Source organism: Neolamprologus brichardi, chromosome 9 (assembly GCF_056152115.1).
Source record: "Neolamprologus brichardi isolate AB-2024 chromosome 9, ASM5615211v1, whole genome shotgun sequence".
In the NCBI taxonomy this organism is placed as follows: Eukaryota; Metazoa; Chordata; class Actinopteri; order Cichliformes; family Cichlidae; genus Neolamprologus; species Neolamprologus brichardi.
Window position 1 is genome coordinate 23587781 of NC_142112.1, and position 19611 is coordinate 23607391.

Here is a 19611-nt window from a genome sequence, read left to right on the forward strand (position 1 = left end):
ACAAAACCTTCACTTTTCTTTCACTCTTTGAATATTTTTCATTTCTTACAATCTGAATTTTCCAATAGATTTGTAGAAGAAAATTATTTTTCTTTCATGCATCACCAACTGAAACTTTTATGTAAACGTTTCAAGTTGCAGCCTAACCTCATTTAATTTTGCTTAGCAAAGTACTTTTCAACTCTAATAATTAGTAAGAGTATATTTCTTATCATCTATTGGTCATCTCACCTGATAAACTTCGATGAACATTATAACACAGGAGTGATTGTCTCTAAAAATGGGCTCCTGCACGCTTGCAGACATTTTTCCATCACAACTTATGGATGATGAATGATTTGATTAAAGCTGTGAAAACATTACTGATAACCTTCATGTGATATTACATTAAAGCCAATTTTCTATTAAAATCAGGAACTTTTCTACCTGACCTTTGACCTTTGAGCAGCAGTGTGTACTGTATGTTTGTATGTAACTGTATCTGACCTGGATTTTATCACCAGTTTCAAATAAGAATTTTCTTTAAAGTGTGTCTTTAAATACAAATGAAGTTCAACTTTAGCAAGGCTGATGGTAAACTGGCCCTAACAAGTCCACTTTATTGCGTGCTCATTGACTTTCTCCTATCAGAGCTGTTTAACAAGCCCACTTGATACATGCTGATTAATCTATCACGCGTATCAGTGGCTCATGGTTGCTTAAAGCCTATGTCTGAACTTGAGCACAGAGGCAGAGCATCATTCAATCCTTGAATCCCATCATTCAAGGATGACAAACTCCACTTTCTCTGCATCAAGACAGCTCATAACTTTTTAACAGTCTCTCCTGATGGTCTCATATCATCTGCTCTAATCAATAATTACAATGTAGACCACAGCTTAAAGGTCTGAGGTGAATTAGAAATCTCTTGTTTTCTGAATAGACTCAAATTTGGTTTCAGATTGAATCACAGCAATTTATCAAAATAATCATATAAATGCTTAATATTAACACTGATCACAAATCATGAATGATTTTTAATAGAATATCTACAGAGGTGTTCAGAGACCCATTTTCAGCAATAATCCCTCCTGTGTTCAGTGGTACATTGTCTTATCTAATGCAAGTTTAACACATTAAAAGCCTAATTTATAACTCAAAACAGCTTTTTAAGACATTTTAGCACAAACTCAAACTATTGTGGAGATTAAAGAAACAATAAATGTGTCTGGATCATCCCAGTTTCTGTTTTTAACCTCGTTAAACCAAGTTTACATTTTCCTCTAAAGAGGCTGCAACACCCAGCTGCACAAAACCTTCACTTTTCCAACAGTTTCACTCTTTGAATATTTTTCATTTTTTACAATCAGAATTTTCCAATAGATTTGTAGAAGAAAATTATTTTTCTTTCATGCATCACCAACTGAACCTTTTATGTAAACGTTTCAAGTTGCAGCCTAACCTCATTTAATTTTGCTTAGCAAAGTACTTTTCAACTCTAATAATTAGTAAGAGTATATTTCTTATCATCTATTGGTCATCTCACCTGATAAACTTCAATGAACATTATAACACAGGAGTGATTGTCTCTAAAAATGGGCTCCTGCACGCTTGCAGACATTTTTCCATCACAACTTATGGATGATGAATGATTTGATTAAAGCTGTGAAAACATTACTGATAACCTTCATGTGATATTACATTAAAACCAATTTTTTATTAAAATCAGGGACTTTTCTAACTGACCTCTGACCTTTGAGCAGCAGTGTGTACTGTATGTTTGTATGTAACTGTATCTGACCTGGATTTTATCACCAGTTTCAAATAAGAATTTTCTTTAAAGTGTGTCTTTAAATACAAATGAAGTTCAACTTTAGCAAGGCTGATGGTAAACTGGCCCTAACAAGTCCACTTTATTGCGTGCTCATTGACTTTCTCCTATCAGAGCTGTTTAACAAGCCCACTTGATACATGCTGATTAATCTATCACGCGTATCAGTGGCTCATGGTTGCTTAAAGCCTATGTCTGAACTTGAGCACAGAGGCAGAGCATCATTCAATCCTTGAATCCCATCATTCAAGGATGACAAACTCCACTTTCTCTGCATCAAGACAGCTCATAACTTTTTAACAGTGTCTCTCTATCCTCATGCTTTTATATATTCTTCTGCAATAGATAACTATACGCTATCATTGCAATCTACACTACAGCTCAAAAGTTTGAAGTCAATTTTCACCTGGTTTATAACCATGTGATCAGTTCACACATCAGTGTCTTAAAAACGCTCATTTTTTTAGCTGTGTCTATCATCAAAAATTGATTTGACTGCAAACTCTCCCTAACAAGTTCACTTTATTGCGTGCTCATCAATCTCCTCTACAGCTCAAAAGTTTGAAGTCAGTTAGAAACGTCTTTTTTCTTAAAAAAAACAAGATTCTTTTCATATTTTGTAAATTAGTTGTGAATGCAAATAAATATTATTGCTTAAAACTTGCATTGATCACCAATTATGATTGATGTTTGATAAAATATTAACTGGTGTATGGATTACAACAATAATAGCGAGTGTGTAGATTATATTACCTATCCTCAGTTTATCACATTAAATCTCAGCCTACTGGTGACCCAGCATTTTTCAAAATACAACCGTGCTGACCAACATCATTTTTTCAAGTAATATAAAAATCAATTTTATTTATTACCTTTTTAAACATCTGATTTTTCTTTCTAATGTCATTAAAACAAGTTTGCACATTTGTATAACAACAGATCTTTTAAGCTTTCAGTTTATTTTTCAGTGTGACACATAGATTTGTTTTCGTCTCTTTCAATAAGAAAGTCAAATCTTCAAACCCTAAAGCAATCTTTGTTTCTTTCAATCATTCCAATATTTTTCATCTCCTGTTAATTGCAGTTAACCAGGGCTTAGCTACTCTGATCTACAGTGATTTTGGGGGGTGTGGATTTGTTTTACACAGGCGCAGAGCCTTTTTCTACAAAATTACAAACAAACTGCATTTTTTTAAAATTACCATTAACATTAATGTAAACTGACAAGTAACTCAACATGTGACACAGTGATCAGTAGAGAAGAAAGAAAATAACCCATTTCAAAATTTCTACTTCAGATCAAAATTATTGTTCTGATTAAGGAAACAGTAAATTTGGCCACGTTATTGTTCTGATCCTCCAATTTTCCCTTTCCAATGTGAATAAATAAAATTCAGCTTTTGTTGTTTTTTAAATAAAAACAGATGCACACCCAGATATTTCTTACAGTAAGAATCCTCCAACAACCTTTCAAAAGAAACATTTTTTGTCTTTCCTCAATTTTGTGACTAACTGAACCCACAAACCTGAAGCTCGAGACCCCAAACTAACCAAATGTAATGTTTCCTTAATCAGCACAGTAATTTTTAACTCTTTGTGTGTTATGTTTACTCACAGTTTTGATGCTTGCTTCTTTGACTTGATCCACGATTAGCTCTGCACCATCGCTCTGCTGTTTTCTCTCTCCTCATGCTTCTCCTTCATGCGTCCTGTCCTCAAATATAATCCAACCTGCCTCCTTGTTTCCTCCTTGATTTGTATTTGCAAAATATCCAGTTAAATTAAGAGAAATCCATAAAAAGTTTTCCTGCTTCAAAAGCTCTTCCAGTTGCCTGTCTTCTTGTCCTCTTTTAAATGTGCATTTTTCTACATTTGCATTTATTTGACTTCACATTGCCATGACAACACAACACAGAGCATCATGGTAGTTTAAAGCAGGTGGTTCTGTCCTCTGCAGAAATGCTGGTGTTCCATAGTGATGTAAAAGTATGTTAATAATCTTTAAACAGACACTCACTGATCCTGTAAGAGCAGGAATTTAACTACAAACCCTCACAGTCCCCATCAGTATCATTCATTCTGCTCTGCAGCAATGGTCACAGTGGCTGCTTTAAGCATGTTTGCCCCATAGAAATCCACTGATGTTCAGTGAGTCCCTTTGACACATATTTAGACCTTCATAATTTTCAGGGTGCATGAGTGTTATATCTCCAGCTCATCCTAAACATTGCACCAACACGTAAAATACATACGTCCTCAAGATTTTGATTTGTTTAATTTTAATTTAAACTTGTTTTATTCTGAATAAATGTGTGAGATGGCCCTCATTCCTCTAAATCCACGTCCAGGTTTGGGTGACTACTTGGATTAGGGGAGTATTATTTAGAGCAATGTTTGTCACTTTGGTTAATTGCTCAACTCAGGCCGTTTTTGTTCGGTCTTTTTCTAACTGAACTTTCACATTTAACATGCTAACTGAAGCCTGTAGAGTCTGAGATGTAGCTCTTTTGTTTTCTGTATTGTACAGTCTGACTTAGGGATGAATTTGCTGGGATTGGTGACTGTGTTGCATGATTTGAATAATCTTAAGCTGATAGTGAATGAAAAATACTATAAAAAGCTGCTGTGGTTTTAATTTTCCAAGAGAGCTGCACATAATGCAGAGACGAGCGCACGGGGGATATCCAAATTCTAGGAAGGCAGCCTGCTGCTGTACACAGGCGGATTCTTCTCAGTCATAGTTCTTAACAACTTGACTGTTTTCTCAAACCGCACAAAGAGTGCTGTTTCCATTCTGGGAAGTCTACTCATTGGTGTAGGCAGCTCTTCAAACTCCTGAACATCCTCAGTCTTCAACACACTACAAGCATTTCATCTCTCTTGACTCCAGGTTCATGTTGGTGGACCCAGTTACCTTCATCTGGACCTCATTCAATTGTTGATTCCTTGAGTCATGAAGTCGTATTTCTCATAGACAATGTGAATTCATTGTTTTATTGACATGAAGTAAATGTCATTGGTGGAAAAAAAAGTTGATATTTAATTAAACCTTAAAAGTGCAGAAAAACTCTTGGTGGATTTTACATCAAAAACATTGATTCTTCAAAGTTTATATTTTCATATTAGGTCATGAATAATCAGTTAAAGAGAAGACACCCATGCCTCTCATTACAGAAGCATAAACATGACACGGAGAAAAATTATAATGAGACAAAATAATCACAGCAGCAGGTGACTGTGCTGGATCTCACTGAAAAAAGCTGAACCGACAAATCGAACTGTATGTAGAGATGTATGTAGACAATACTGACAGTAGCAACATGACACAGACAAAAAGAGTACATGTAGCATATTTTTATTTATGGTGCAATGTTGCAGAGTGCAAAGATGTTGAAAAAAAGTATGCAAAAAATAAGTAGTTACTATATAGAGAGTATATACATGAGGATTACAGTGCCCTGTAGCGCTCTGTTGGACTGCTTTGATGTTAGTGTCTATATTGGATGATTGGACGCTGCTGAGTAAGGTGAGCAGGGATAATGGAGATGGGCTCCTCCTGAAGTCTGCTGTCATCTGTACTGTTTTGCACATATTCTGTTATTCTTGTTCGTGGAATGACAATCCCAGTACCTTCAGCAAATGTTTATGACTTCTCTGCAAGTCTTTTAAGATACAGCACAATGTTTTTATTTTTAACTGGCTGTGTTCATCATCTGTGTGGTTTGGTCAAAAAAATTTGAGAATTTATGTTCATAAAAGTAAGAAGGGTTTCAAGAAATATCTGCATCAGCCTAAAAATGTTTGAAAACACAGCTCACAGGAGTAAATATATTTGCTTGCTTTATTTCTAATGGTGGAAATTTTAGAAAGAAAATCTACTCAAGTGTTTTAAGAGGAGGAAGACTCAGCTTTTATTAAACCAACAACAATTAATACCACTAATACCCGTTTGTGATCAGGTGGGGCCCTCCAGTGGAAATGAAACAAACTGCAAGTACTGGACTGCTGGAGCTTGTGTGATCACTCTGCTGACAGGAGGCTGCGACAGACCACTGCAGTGCTTCTGTTTATTCAGTCGGGAAACAGTGATAGAACGTGTCATCCATGACACCAGGACCAGTCACACGTCCTCCGTGAAATAGAAGTTTTAGTCCTTTTCTTGTTGAGAGATCTTTACATCTCTGATAATCAGAGAAAATTATCAGATCAAGGCAGAAGCACTCAAAAGTAAAATACCAACGTACGTAGTGAATACAGCTCCTGTTGTTAAGCAAGTACAACAGATCACGTTTAACAACGACGACTTAGTTTGGAGGATTGGCGATTTCTTATAAGGTACACTTGAGGCAGATGGAAGTGTCGTTCTCTTTGCTGGTGATTTGGTACCAAATCAAATTTTTGGACAGACAGATTTTTGACACTGTATGAAAAGTTAAAGAATGATCAAAGCTTGTAGATCTCATCCTGAGGGATGGACTGATGAAGACTCGTCCAAAATGTCACAGTAATCCATCAACCCAGCAGTTGTTGAACCGATTCCTGATGAAGACAGTGCATAGTAAACATTTGAATTCAATACATGTAAAAAGGACGTCTAAGGTCAACAAATGATTTCAAACTCAGACAACCATTTGACTCCATTTTTAAAAAACTCTTTTTGTACAATAATTTTGTCTTGGAAGAAGCACACGGGCGACTGTTTTACAATGATGGTAAATTAATACAGTAATGACACTGGAATATATTTGTGTGTCGGGGAAGAGGTCAGAGATGTCTGGGTGGTGAACAGCCTGCAGCGAGGACTCAGCAGCAGTTCACAGTTTCAGCTCCAGCCTGGATTTAAACCTCGAGTGAAAGAGCTCCTTTCATGAAGCAGGACTTCATTTCACCTTCGGAGGCGTGTAGTGGATTCTGCACCTTTCGTTGAAAACCTGAACCGAGGAAACGTCAGTAAGTAACACATGATAACGACGGCTCTGTCATGGTCTGGGTGAGCAGCTGGGATTTTCCATCAGTGCCAGAGAACCCTTGGCTCCGCACGTGGGCAGGACTTCCTCAGCTTCACGCATCTGGAGCTAATTGGGGCAATCAGACCAAAGAAGGATTTAAGCTCTGCGCTGTCATCTCCTCCCTGCCAGTTCGTCAACTACCTGATGTTGGTAACCGGCTCCCACGTTCATGCTGCTAATCTCAAGTTGTTTGACTCAAGCTGTTTCTTGTACTTCAGGACCTATTCTCCAGTGTCGACTGCTGCTCACCACTTGGATCTCAGCTCCTTTCCACCTCACTAAGAAATATCTCCATACCTCACCTGCCTGCCCTCCTGCTCACTCACCACTTTGGATCCACCGAACCCCAGGTCAGCCTGCAAGTAAGCTGAAAAGACTCTCATACTTACCCTCTCTGTTAATCCACTTCAACCCAGCTCTAACGCCGCTCTCCTCTCTCCCCAGTGTGACCAATACTTACCTGTCTATATCCAGTTGTCCTCACGTTCATGCCACGCTAATAGTTCCACGGCTACGTTTCCACACCGCAGTTTGCCACGTTATTGTGTTTTCAACCATATTATATATTCACCAATAAATTGTGTTAAAACACCCTCTTGCCTCCACTGTGTGTCTGCGCTTGGGTTCTGTTCAAGTTGCTGGCCTCCGTCCAGCGTGACAGGCTCATTATGTGTGACTGTAGAACGAGTCAGTGATGAGAACAGCGAGCAATCTGTACCTTCAGACTTCTGTCATTTACAACTTCTTCAACGTTAAGCTCTGACTGCATCAACTTTAACTGGGGACAGAAAAAAAGTTCTTTTATTATTATTTTTGCTCTAATAAGACAGCAGACTCAGTTCTGTCACATATTTAAAGCCTGTCCCTTCTTAACAGGATCTGTTTGTCCAATTTTTAAAAAAAGAATAAAAAGAGTGATTACATTTCCTTAGTGGTTACTTGATGCGTTTAGCCCTGTAGGTTCAGTCAGTTACAGCAGGTTTGCTCTGTATTTTTAAGTTTACTGGGTGTTGATACTGGAGTGTAAAATTAACACAGATGGAAAATGGACAAGAAAAGATCAAAGTCATCAGGCGCTTAATTTAGAAAAAAGAGAAAAGAATAGGAGGAGAAACGAGCAAAAGATAAAGGTAATCAGATGTGTCATTGAATAATGGCAGGTATTGTGCATGATATGTATCCTCAAACAAGATAACATTCATTAGTTGTGATATGGAAAACAGTAGTCACTGATATTTTTAATCTTAAGCATAATATAATAAACCAAATTTCCCCTTGTGGGACAAATAAAGGATTATTCTATTCTATTCTATTCTAATATTAATTGGCCATTAATTGGAAAAAGTGAATTGTTGATTTGACTCCCATTCTCAATGTATGGCAAATCTAGCTGACTGAGCAAAAAATAAAATCCCTTAGACTATTAGGCTACATTATTTAGGAAAGTTATCTTACTGTAATTACAGAGTAATGCATTACGTCCAAACACTGATGCTGTGATAGCATAGTCAATAAAATGCTTGTTATACATATAATTCTGAATATTTGATAAATTGGGCAAAATTATATATTTGTTTTAATTATGAAAATGATGCATGCATGTTTTTGAGTTTTATATTGGGTTTCTATTCAGGGGCACAAAATATTTTGGAGCAGCCTCTACCACTGGCACTGCCCAAGATAAGGAGCCGTCCACCTCCTCAGCCACATATGTGTTTCTACAAATGTCTGATCCCGAGGATGAAGATCCAATAGCAGCCATTTCAGTGTGTGTTGCATATTATTTTGCAAATGCTTTGCTGCCACTATGAATCCTGTGTATTCCAAATAACTTGTGTACACTAATGCAAATGTATGCTCATAGAAATGTCAAAGAAGTTGCAGCCACCGGTAGTTTAAGAAATATTTTAAGTTAACATTAATTTAACAGACTGACAGACTGGAAGCATGCCAGTTCTCTTCTCACCTCACATGACAATAGTCCTGAACACCATAACTCCATGAGAGCATGGAAAGAACTGGTAGTGAGGATTAAAAAAGGTGAAATGAATGACAATCAACAGAAGGCACTTCTGCAGGCTGAGAAAAAAGGATGGAGGGCGGTGCTGACTTGTGTCACTGCTATTATTCAGTCTCTCGCAATCAGAAATTTAGAATGAAGGTGACAAACAGCATTAAACGGCAATTCGATCGATGGGTTTCCATTGTGTGCGGTGTCATTATTTTGAATGTGTTTGATCTGCAGTGGATGGATCTCTTTGCTCTATGCACTGCAAATGGAAGGTGTCATGTGTATTTTACATTATATAACCGGTATGGTGTTTGTTGTCTTCCAGGAATTATAAATCTTCCCCTCTTAATTTTTGTTTGACGTTTCCATCTTGGTTGTGAAATAAAGTGTCTGATTTTACCTTTTGTGAATGTGTCTTCTTTTAAGTTCTCTGACATATCACAACTTTGATTATTACAATATCTAGATGGTATGAACAACCTTCACATAAAATTATTTGGTAATCAACCCATGCAGGAAGAGTCTCCAAAAGTTGAATCTGTTCATGTGGACGTAGCGTTTTGTGGGAGAAACGTTTCGTCACTCATCCAAGTGACTTCTTCAGTCTGAAGTCTGAAGAAGTCACTTTCCTGGATTCTTGTTTTCGACAAGTTTGTCTGCCTGCTCTTGGTTTATGTTGCTAATTATTCAAATGAACTGGCTGCATCTTTGCATTGCTAGTAGATCACAAAGAATTTTTCCACTCTCAGTGGCACATTCTTGTTATCACGACTAATTTACCGAGCTTAGTAAATCTTGCTCTGTCTGTGAATTTGAATTTTTTTGCATGCAAATATTTGTATTTCACAATTATAATTTAGGTGACATGCAAAAGTGTAAGCTGGAGCTGGGGAGTAAGTCACCAACTATTAGTAACATAATAATGTGAGGGCAGTGCTTGGATTCATAGCTCCACCCTTTATGTATGGGAGACACCTTCTGCTAAATTTCGGTATAAATATGTGTGATAACCAACTGGATTCATAAACGCAGATATCTTATGTCTCCATTTCTTTCAGAATGGCTGCAATTCCTGCTACTCCAAGAATTTAGAGGATCTGTGATCAGGTGAGCTTTATTCTATCTTCATTCTTCATAATCTTCACAACCAAAAGCTCTAATTTGTACGTCACTCTGGATTTACATCATATTCTAATTTGTTCAAACACAGATTAAGTTCTTAGTGGAGGCAAAGACCATGAAGATATTCAGTGAATTCCTTGCTCTTAATTACTCTGTTGGGCATGAGAATGGAACGGAATCCTATCGAATCGAGGTAAGTACTTCTGTCATATTCATTATAAAAAATTCACTGGAATCGGAAGACAAGAAAAAACACTTCAGATTTGCTATTAAAAGTGTTAATGAAGATATTTAGTGTCAAACATACAACATGTTTTTTGTCTCTTTTGCGTGCAGGTTGATGTGGGAGGATCCAAGTGCATTGTGATGGATGTCAGTCAAAATGTTCCACCTGATGTGGGAGTGATCAAGCTAACTGACGTAAATGAAAACCACAGCAGCGATGAGGCCATCAAACCTTTCTAATTTGATCTCATGGCCTGTTTCAGCTGATAATTGCCCCCAAACTACTGTTGCTATAGCAAAATGATAAATAATAATAAAATAATAATTTTTTTGTGTTATAAGCAGTGAATCATTTTTAAATGTAAAAACTGAAACATGTTGTACATTGAACATTTTAAAAGGAATAATAAGGACAATTTACGGTGGCACTGAGAGGCCAAACGGACTGCAACTTCAGAAAACACTTGCAAAAAGAAAAATGCTGCAAAAAGAAAAATGCTGCAAAAAGAAAAACACTTGCAAAAAGAAAAATGCTGCAAAAAGAAAAACACTTGCAAAAAGAAAAATGCTGCAAAAAGAAAAACACTTGCAAAAAGAAAAATGCTGCAAAAAGAAAAATGCTGCAAAAAGAAAAACACTTGCAAAAAGGAAAATGCTGCAAAAAGAAAAATGCTGCAAAAAGAAAAACGCTGCAAAAAGAAAAATGCTGCAAAAGCACACACAACACAACGGAAATAGGAAAAAAGACAACGGAAATGTTTCTGGGGAGACAATAACCAGACGGACCAGTTACACGAACCAAAACATGCTAACAAGTGTACTTGGACTGGGTGACACTTCAAAGAAGTGGAAGCGGCCAAAGAGTAAACTTTCAAAAGCAAGTTCTGAATATTATGTCACCTATTTATGTGCAAATGTTTAATAATGAAGAACATTAAAACATTACTGTTGGCCAAAGTTATGTGACATTAGCGATGTTTGTACTTTCAGCGTTTACTTTGTTTTAAAGCCTTTACTTTAAAATATACACCGTTCGATAGTCGACCTTAATCTTACAGAGAATGTGATGATTTTGTGGATAATTAAAGCCAGTCATATATCCACAAACACAACAAGCTGAAAGTCAGTGATGCTGCTTGGTTTGCAGTCCTGAATATCACGGCACAAGCAGGATTCACTGCACTGTTAATGTTAGCTATGTTATATTGCTGCCTCTGTTCGGTGGTGTGGAGCCAAACGGACTTTAACGTGTGTTTGAACGAGCTGACGGTTCACTCCTTAAGCTGAAAGAAAGATGCTTTAATCACAGCAGTCACACATGTGTCCACTGTACCATCTGGGAACTCTTCTTGTTTAGCACTCGTAATAACACAAACAAAATCCTCCTCCTCTTGTGCTGTTTTGTAGCAGTGTATACACCTGAGACTGTCACCTGTCTGTCTGTCCTGCACTCTCTCTCTTTTTCTTTCTCTCTGATTGTGTAATAAAAGTATGAACATGTATTTATAAGTTACACTTGTGTTTGAATCCTGCAGCTTATCACACATTTGATTTCCATGTGTGACAACTGCAAGTGTCCAGAGTGAGGACAGACTGAGGGACCCACTGCTGCACATCATCTGTGAGGCTTTGCACCCCTGATGATCCACCATGTTCAAATAATTTGATCATTCCAGTGTTTTCAGTGTGGGAGAAAGTACTCAGGGCCTTCAAGTTACACACCATGAAAGGCAGGAAAAAGTTTAATGTTCAGAAACCTAAAGTATGTATCAGCAGCAGAATGGAGCTAAAAATAAATGTTTGTTTCAGTTCTATGAAGCTTTGAGTATTTTGGATTAGTAGTACTGCTGTGTTTGTTGCATCATATTGCTGTAATTGTTTATATGCTTTATATATTCTGAGGTAAGTTGATCTATAGTGTTACATCATATTCTATAATGATGTTATGTGTTTGTAGACTTTGTGCCCAGTTTAACCCATTTAGCAGAAGTCAGCCTGTTTAAGGCTCTGATATCTATTCTGTATGACTTAAAGCAGTTATGACATGGTCTGATTTTCTCACCCAATAAAGGAATATTTAATATATCAGTCTACTCTTCATTCTATCAGAAACGGTTATCACAGCTCGTACATTTGCTTCTTCCGCACATATATAAGCATTGAGCCAAATTTAGTAATGCCAACATATTAAAAGAACAATATTTGTCTCTTATATATAATACATCTATATATACACTGTCACAGATACGTGTCTTTAAGTGAAGATTTAAGGTGATAGGAAATATAAATAAATGCAACTTGAATCTTTACTGAAGCTCAGTGTTTGGGACAGAATTCATGTTCACTGCTGTAATAACTAATAATGATTAATATAATATTGGCCATATTATATTTACATTACCAAAGTGAGATGACTTTAGTCTCATGAACAACATTAGCTAATTGTTATTTACTAGCTAATCTTAAATGACTGTTCAGTACAGAAATGAAGCCCAACAATCATGTTTTACAGTCCTGTGGTCTCAGCCTCAGATACTTATCAAATCACACAAAGCTCATGTAGAAACAAATGTACAAAATATGTTCTCCTTCATTTCTGTCAAACAAAGCTGTATGAAACGTTTCCAGCTGTTAGTATCGTGGTTGCTAGGCAACCTGGGCAGCGCGACGGAGGCTAGACCGTCCCATCTCACAAGCCTACAAGCCCGCACTTCCGGCCGCAGCGATCTTTGAGTACGCGGCCCTTAAGGACCGTTAAGGCTGCGTACTTTAAGGCTGCAGACACTGAATTGGGAAACAGTCCCTGAATTGGGATACAGCCATACATACATGTTTTGGTTCGTGCAACTGGTCCGTCCGGTTATTGTCTCCCCAGAAACATTTCCGTTGTCTTTTTTCCTATTTCCGTTGTGTTGTGTGTGCTTTTGCAGCATTTTTCTTTTTGCAGCGTTTTTCTTTTTGCAAGAGTTTTTCTTTTTGCAGCATTTTTCTTTTTGAAAGTGTTTTCTGAAGTTGCAGTCCGTTTGGCCTCTCAGGGCCACCGTACATTGAGATTAAAAATCTCATTTTCAAGAGAGACCTGGGCTGTGTCCCATTTCAGGGTCTGCACGCTTGAAGTACGCGCACTACGCGTACTACGTACGGTGCGTACTATAAGTACGAGAAGTGCGGAAGTGAGAGGCTTGTGAAATGGGACGGTATATGCTTCGTCGCGCTGTTCAGGTTGCCTAGCAACCATGATACTAACCGCGAGACACGTTACATACAGCTTTGTGTGACAGAAATGAAGGAGAAAATTGTTTTGTTGGTCATTAATTTTTTTCATGACATCACTTTGATTAGTTGAGTATCTGAGGCTGAGACCACAGGACTGTAAAATATGAATGTTGGGTTTCATTTCTGTACTGAACAGTCATTTAAGATTAGCTAGTAAATAATAATTAGTTAATGTTGTTCATGAGACTAAAGTCATCTCACTATGGTAATGTAAATATAATATGGCCAATATTATAGTATTGTCAGATTATTATGATTGATATATACATATATATATATATATATTTTATATATAATCTATATCACTGACTTTCAGCTTGTTGTGTTTGTGGATATATGACTGACTTTAATTATCCATAAAATCATCAGATTCTCTGTAAGATTAAGGTCGACTATATGTATATTTAGAAGTAGAGGCTTTAAAACCAAGTTAACGCTGAAAGTACAAACATCACTAGTGTCACATAACTTTGCCGACATGTGGCCAACAGCAATGTTTTAATGTTCTTCATTATTAAACATTCGCACATGAATAAGTGACGTCATATTCAGTACTTACTTTTGACAGTTCACTTTTCGGCCGCTCCCTTCTGCCGCATTTTGCGGCAAAATTAACCATACCCACCGCCGCGCTATGAATTGTGGGATATATGGGACTACGAAGCGTGCACCGGACCACGCTTGATATTTGGGAAAATCGACGGCGCATTTGGAGTATGCATTTCAAGTACACTTCGAATTGGGACAGCCGTCCTCGCGTGTCGGTGACGTAACCGCACTTAAAATGCGTACTTCAAGCGTGCAAACCCTGAAATGGGACACAGCGCTGGTTTACATAGGGGTTATATATAAAATGTAAAAATGGCCTGTTTTTCAGGTATCTGTATAACTCTGTGTTATTGTATTTACATGGTAACCAATCCGGTCCGTATGTGTCCACTTAAACTATGTTTACAGAACTATTGTTATATTTGTTGCAGTTTCTGCTGTCCTCTTGGCCAGATTACTCTTAAAAAAGACAATTTTAATGTCAACGCAAGATTATTTTTAACTGGATAAATAAAGGATATATATAAGTCAGTGCCAAAAACTGATTGCGGATTCTACCTTGTTACAGAAATGTTGTTTGTGGCTCAAGATGACTTGATATTATTCGTGAGGGCAATGTTCAGCACAAAGTTACACTGATGCGTGAGGGATACATTTGACATATGTTTTGCATAGAGCAACAATTTATAGCAGTACAGTAATCAGTTTCTAGTAAATACAGGAAATCACTTTTTGGCAGACGATCATTCTTTGGTACAACACCGGCAGACTCGAGCGTCAGCTCAGACTAACCCACACATGCAGTAAAAAACAGACAAAAAATGGACAAAAGTAATTATTTCCGTATGTAAGTGTGCTTCTCTTTTTTTTTATAATGTTGGCAAATACCGCACCGCCCACAACCCCCTTCTCCCTAAGATGATGGTACTGTCCAAAATGTGTTTATGTGGGGTTTTTTGTAGCCTACAAACAGACGCGTCTCTTTCCGTGCGCTGGTCCAAAATGCGGAGTCTTGTGAATTGGCGTGTGTTTATAACCTTTCTGGTCGTTTTTTACCAACAAAATGTTGTCGGAGTAAAAATGATCGGAGGGTTGACCGAGGAGAAGCAGGCTGATGAAGCAGTTCAGAAGATCTGTGATGCAGTGAGTAAAAAAGTGAAATTTGACACTCGCACACACGGGGCCTGTGCTTCATGTTGGTGTTGCTGTTATTGTTCTTCAGATGAAGCCTCTCGCAGAGCAGAAAACCGGGAGAAACTTCAAGGTTTTCACTGCAGAGAGCTACAAAACGCAGCTCGTAGCTGGGACCAACTACTTCATTAAGGTAATGTTTGTAATTCAAGCGTTTATGTGGTAATGTCAAAAGATTTATTCTAAAGACACTTCTTCAGCTAAGAATCTAAAGGTAGAAACACACAGACGCTGCAGTTTTTACTTGCAAGGGCATGATCACAGAACGCTCATACCAGAGTGGGGGCCCTGTGATGTGCGCTCTGTCTCCTGCACCTGCCTTTATTAATATACAAAAGTAATACAACAGTGAATACGTCTATTCATTAACAGAGGAATGTTAGTATGTAGGGAGTGAAGATAAAAGTGGTTCAGGTGTATGTGTGTGTGTGTTATTCTGAAGGACGTGGCCCCTCTTCTTGAAGATAAGAGCTTCCAGCTCCCCTCTTCCTGGCAGGAGTGAAATGATAACAGCTTGCTCAGCTATTATCACTGTGAGAAAGAATTTATAAAGCAAGTCTTGATTCCAACAACAGTCTAAGTCATAAAAGGGTCATCATGCAGTATTCTATAATATGCAAACTTATATCACTAAAAGATTATACTGACTACTAAGTACAATTTTCTATTGACAGGTAATTTATATGGAGGTTCATACAAAACTTAAACTGTTATGGTTAAAACTGTCACAGCCATAACAGAGCTCAAAAAATGTTCTGTTTGTGAACACTAGCCATCATGCACTATGTAGCCAAAGAAGTGGATGCCCCTTTTCCACATTGTAAGATAGTTTATTTACTTTCCAGCTCTTTAAAACTTCACAGCAAAATGTTGAGGAAAAGCACCGAGTTTTTTAAATGGACTAACAATGAGGTGGAGTTATTGCTGCGAGTAACACAAAAGTACAAAGTTGCAAAAGTGAGTGAGAATGAAAGAATTTGAAGAAAAGCTATCTGGAGCGTGTACAAACTGATATTAATCTTTAATAGGGCTGTCAAAATTGATAGCAAACAAAACTACTGCTGTGTAATGCCCTCCCTCATCTTAGTTTGTGAACACTAGAAACATCGTGCACTCTATATAGATGAAGACGTGGATTCTCCTTTTCACATCTTAGCATGTTGTTTGGCCCGCAGCTGTGGCTTACTTTACCACAGCTGTAATAAAATGATCAGGATTACTTCTATGTGCACATTAAGCATCTCCTTTAAGTTTCCTTGTATTTCCTTGCAGGTCCATGTGGGAGGAGGCGAATATGTTCACCTTCGTGTTTACAAGAAACTCCCGGCTTATGGAGGAACGCTCCAGCTGACCAGACTGCAGCACCCCAAGAGTCAACATGACACTATTGAGTACTTCTAATGGGAGAACGAACCAGCCAAAGCATCAGTGCCCACAGTAGTCTCATTGTAATTCATTAATAACCTGCCTCTTCATGAGGGGAAAGCTTTCCTTGTTTCCATATAATAACATACTGTAGATAATGGAAATAAGACAAACTAGATCAGTTAAATACGAGGTGGGTAAATAAATAAAGCAGAATTTTTTTTTGTGTGTGTCAGTAGAAAATTGTATTTGTTTAGTCAGCACAAGCTTTTAATGATATAAGTTTATTTGTGATAGAATGCTGCATGATGATCTTTTCCTTGCTTAGAACTGATTGTTCTTTATGAAAACGTGTTCTGATATTTGTATCTGAATCTTCCCACAAGCGATAGTAAGAAGTTGAACAAGCAGTTCTGACCTTACACACACACACAATCACATGCTTATGTCACTGAACGAATGTTTTCATTTCTCTTGTATAAATAAAGAAAGCAGGACGGTGACAGACCACAAGTCCGTGAGTGTCTCTTACGTGTACGAGCGCTCTGTCACTTGTCCTCGCGAGTAAAGACAACTGCAGTGTTTGTGTTTTCTAACTCAAGTGTCTCAGCTGAAGAATTGCGGGGTGATTTAAAGAAATCCTCTCACAGTGTGTGTGTGTGTAATTGTAAGATACATTCTGTGGTCATAGGGGCTATTTTTAAAGTATGTGATTGGTTGGGGAATTGAACTGACTCATAATTCACCACTTATGTGACTCACTTCAGAGATGCCATCAGAATAGCAAGGATAACCAGCGCAGTTTCAAAGAAACAAATAAAACATCTACTTTTGTCCATAGTGAAGCAGATAATACGTTTGAAATAATCATTATGCTTTAAAAAGAGCTGTAAAATCGTGAGACTGTCATGGTGAATTGGGTTAAAGGACTCAGGTGCGAGACTTCTTGCAGGGTGACAGTGAATTTATTCACAGTGAAAAAAAATAAGACAACAGTTCAAGTCTGTAATCCAAAAGGGCAGTGCAGGGATACGGTGACTTATCTCCGCGGTGACAGTGCAGTGATTATCCAAAACTACTTCTTCTTGTGCCCGCTCCTCCTCCGATCCCTGGATCCTGGAGGCAGATGATAAAAACACACGCACGGTAACTTAAACGTTCTCTCTCCTTCTCAAACTAGGTACGCTAATCGCGACTACGCTACCCGGTTTAGCTCAACGTTCCAGCGTTGGTTGTGACCCGACCGCGCCGTTAAATAGGTCTGCTTCGGATTAGTAGCAGCCGGTGAAGTGATCAAGCACAGGTGTGGCAATTCCAGCTCAGGATACTCCCCCCGGGTCAGCTGCCGTTCCGTGCCACGGCTTCCGGAAGTACATGTTCCCGCATACAAACACACGCACAGGATGGAGAGGAGAACACCACAAAGTACACACAAACACAACAAAAATTGGCAAGGCGACCGGTGAGGACCGTCTAGCCGTGACAGAGACATCTATAGTCTGTGCTGTAACCCAGCAGTATTGAGACATCGCTTTGGCAGTGTGTTTGGGATCATCGTCTCACTGAAAAACAAAGCCATCTGGTTGTTGTAAAGGGGTTTTCTTATGACCAGGGAAATGATTCTGCGATCATCCACCCCCGTTGTCTTTCTTTGACATTCAGGTCTTTTTTGCATTGCTGAGTTCACCAATCCTTTGTTTCTTTCTCAGGATGTACCAAACTGTAAATTTTGCCACTCCTAATATTGTAGCAATTTCTTGGATGGGATTTTCCCATTTTCAGAGCTTGAGGATGGCTTGTTCCACCTACACGGAGAGCTGCTTTGACTGCATGTTGTCTATTCACTAGTGATGTGCGATACTACTGATTTCCTTTCCGATCCAATACTAAGTAAAATTCAGGGTGGCATCGACAATACTGATCCGATACTTTGTACAAAAATGTAATGTTTTATTGTATTTCAAATTATAGCTTCATAATGATTACAGGACATCAGACTACTTGTTCTTATTGCTTAATAATGCAGAATTATATAGAAATAAAAAAACAACAACCCTGAAGTTGTGTGCTATTTGAACACTTGCCTTCCTGCAGCTCTAAAGGACTCTTACAAGATGTCTGTCTCACCCTAGCTGCACCTTTCCTGTCCTCTCCTCATCTTCAGTTCCCCTCAACATAAGCTCGTCATAGTCTGTGATATGATTTACTCTGAGGTGTTTGATGAGGTTAGTGGTGTTGCCACAACACCTCACTGTCTTGCCACATGTATTGCAAACCACATCTTGGCTGTTTGTGGAGGTAAAATACATCCACACATGACTCCATTTACGCTTGGCCATTGTTGAGTGTGCACGCCAAAGGGCTGCGACACATTTATACAGCCTTATTTTGCATATGACTATTGTGAGTACAAGAAAACAATTATTAGAATACCTCCATATAATCATCTTCCAAGTTAGATGATCCAAATGATATAGTTTCTTTCCACCATGTTCCTGTTAGTGATAAACTACAAATTTACTCCATATTACTAAAAAAAATGATATTTTAATATGAGAATTGATTCTAGCACATTAATAACTGTTACTGGAGGAATCGATATTTGAACCAAAAACTTCAATAGTGATCTGCACAACACTACTGTTCACAGCAAAATATTCCAAATGCAAGTACCACGCCTCAAATCAGCTCCAGGCAATTTATCTTCTTGATTGATAATGACATAATGAAGGAATTGCCCACATCTGCATATGTAACACACCCCAAGCAAGAGGGCGGCTGACAGATTATGTCTGGTTCTGAAAAAAACAGATAAATCATGAGATGGACGACAGGTAGTGTGTTTCCTCTCTCGCTTCTGCCAGATCTTTATTTAAGCACATTCATGCGTTCACAACAGGTTGCAAAAACTTCTTAACATCTTTGTCTCACATTCCCAAAGCCCAAAATCAGAATAAACTAAAATACTATAAACAAAAATCTAAACAGTCATCTCTGTTGTTTGTTACTAAGAGCTATAAATCACACTTTTTTCACACATAGTTTGATAAAGC

At 38.0% G+C, this 19611-nt stretch overlaps 1 protein-coding gene and 1 long non-coding RNA gene across 2 annotated transcripts; one reads left to right on the plus strand and one right to left on the minus strand.

The window, feature by feature from the left end:
- Window positions 1–5696: 5696 nt before the first annotated feature.
- Window positions 5697–7577, minus strand: LOC148101441 (uncharacterized). The gene is made up of 2 exons (XR_015719567.1): window positions 7538–7577; window positions 5697–6741 (listed from the first exon to the last, which is right to left on the minus strand). It is a non-coding gene; the product is annotated as an uncharacterized LOC148101441 (long non-coding RNA).
- A 7393-nt stretch (window positions 7578–14970) lies between these two features.
- Window positions 14971–16993, plus strand: LOC148101442 (cystatin-B-like). Its single transcript, XM_087845626.1, has 3 exons — window positions 14971–15145; window positions 15225–15326; window positions 16466–16993. The coding sequence occupies exons 1-3, from the start codon at window positions 15005–15007 to the stop codon at window positions 16592–16594; spliced, it is 372 nt and encodes a 123-aa protein (XP_087701752.1). The 5' UTR covers window positions 14971–15004; the 3' UTR covers window positions 16595–16993.
- The last annotated feature ends 2618 nt before the right edge of the window (window positions 16994–19611 follow it).

Bases quoted from the DNA above. Each gene is read 5' to 3' on its own strand.
- LOC148101442 (XM_087845626.1), top strand. From the start codon at position 15,005: ATGCGGAGTCTTGTGAATTGGCGTGTGTTTATAACCTTTCTGGTCGTT. The intron at 15,146-15,224 runs GTGAGTAAAAAA...ATTGTTCTTCAG, and splicing joins TTCAGAAGATCTGTGATGCA to ATGAAGCCTCTCGCAGAGCA. The intron at 15,327-16,465 runs GTAATGTTTGTA...ATTTCCTTGCAG, and splicing joins GGACCAACTACTTCATTAAG to GTCCATGTGGGAGGAGGCGA.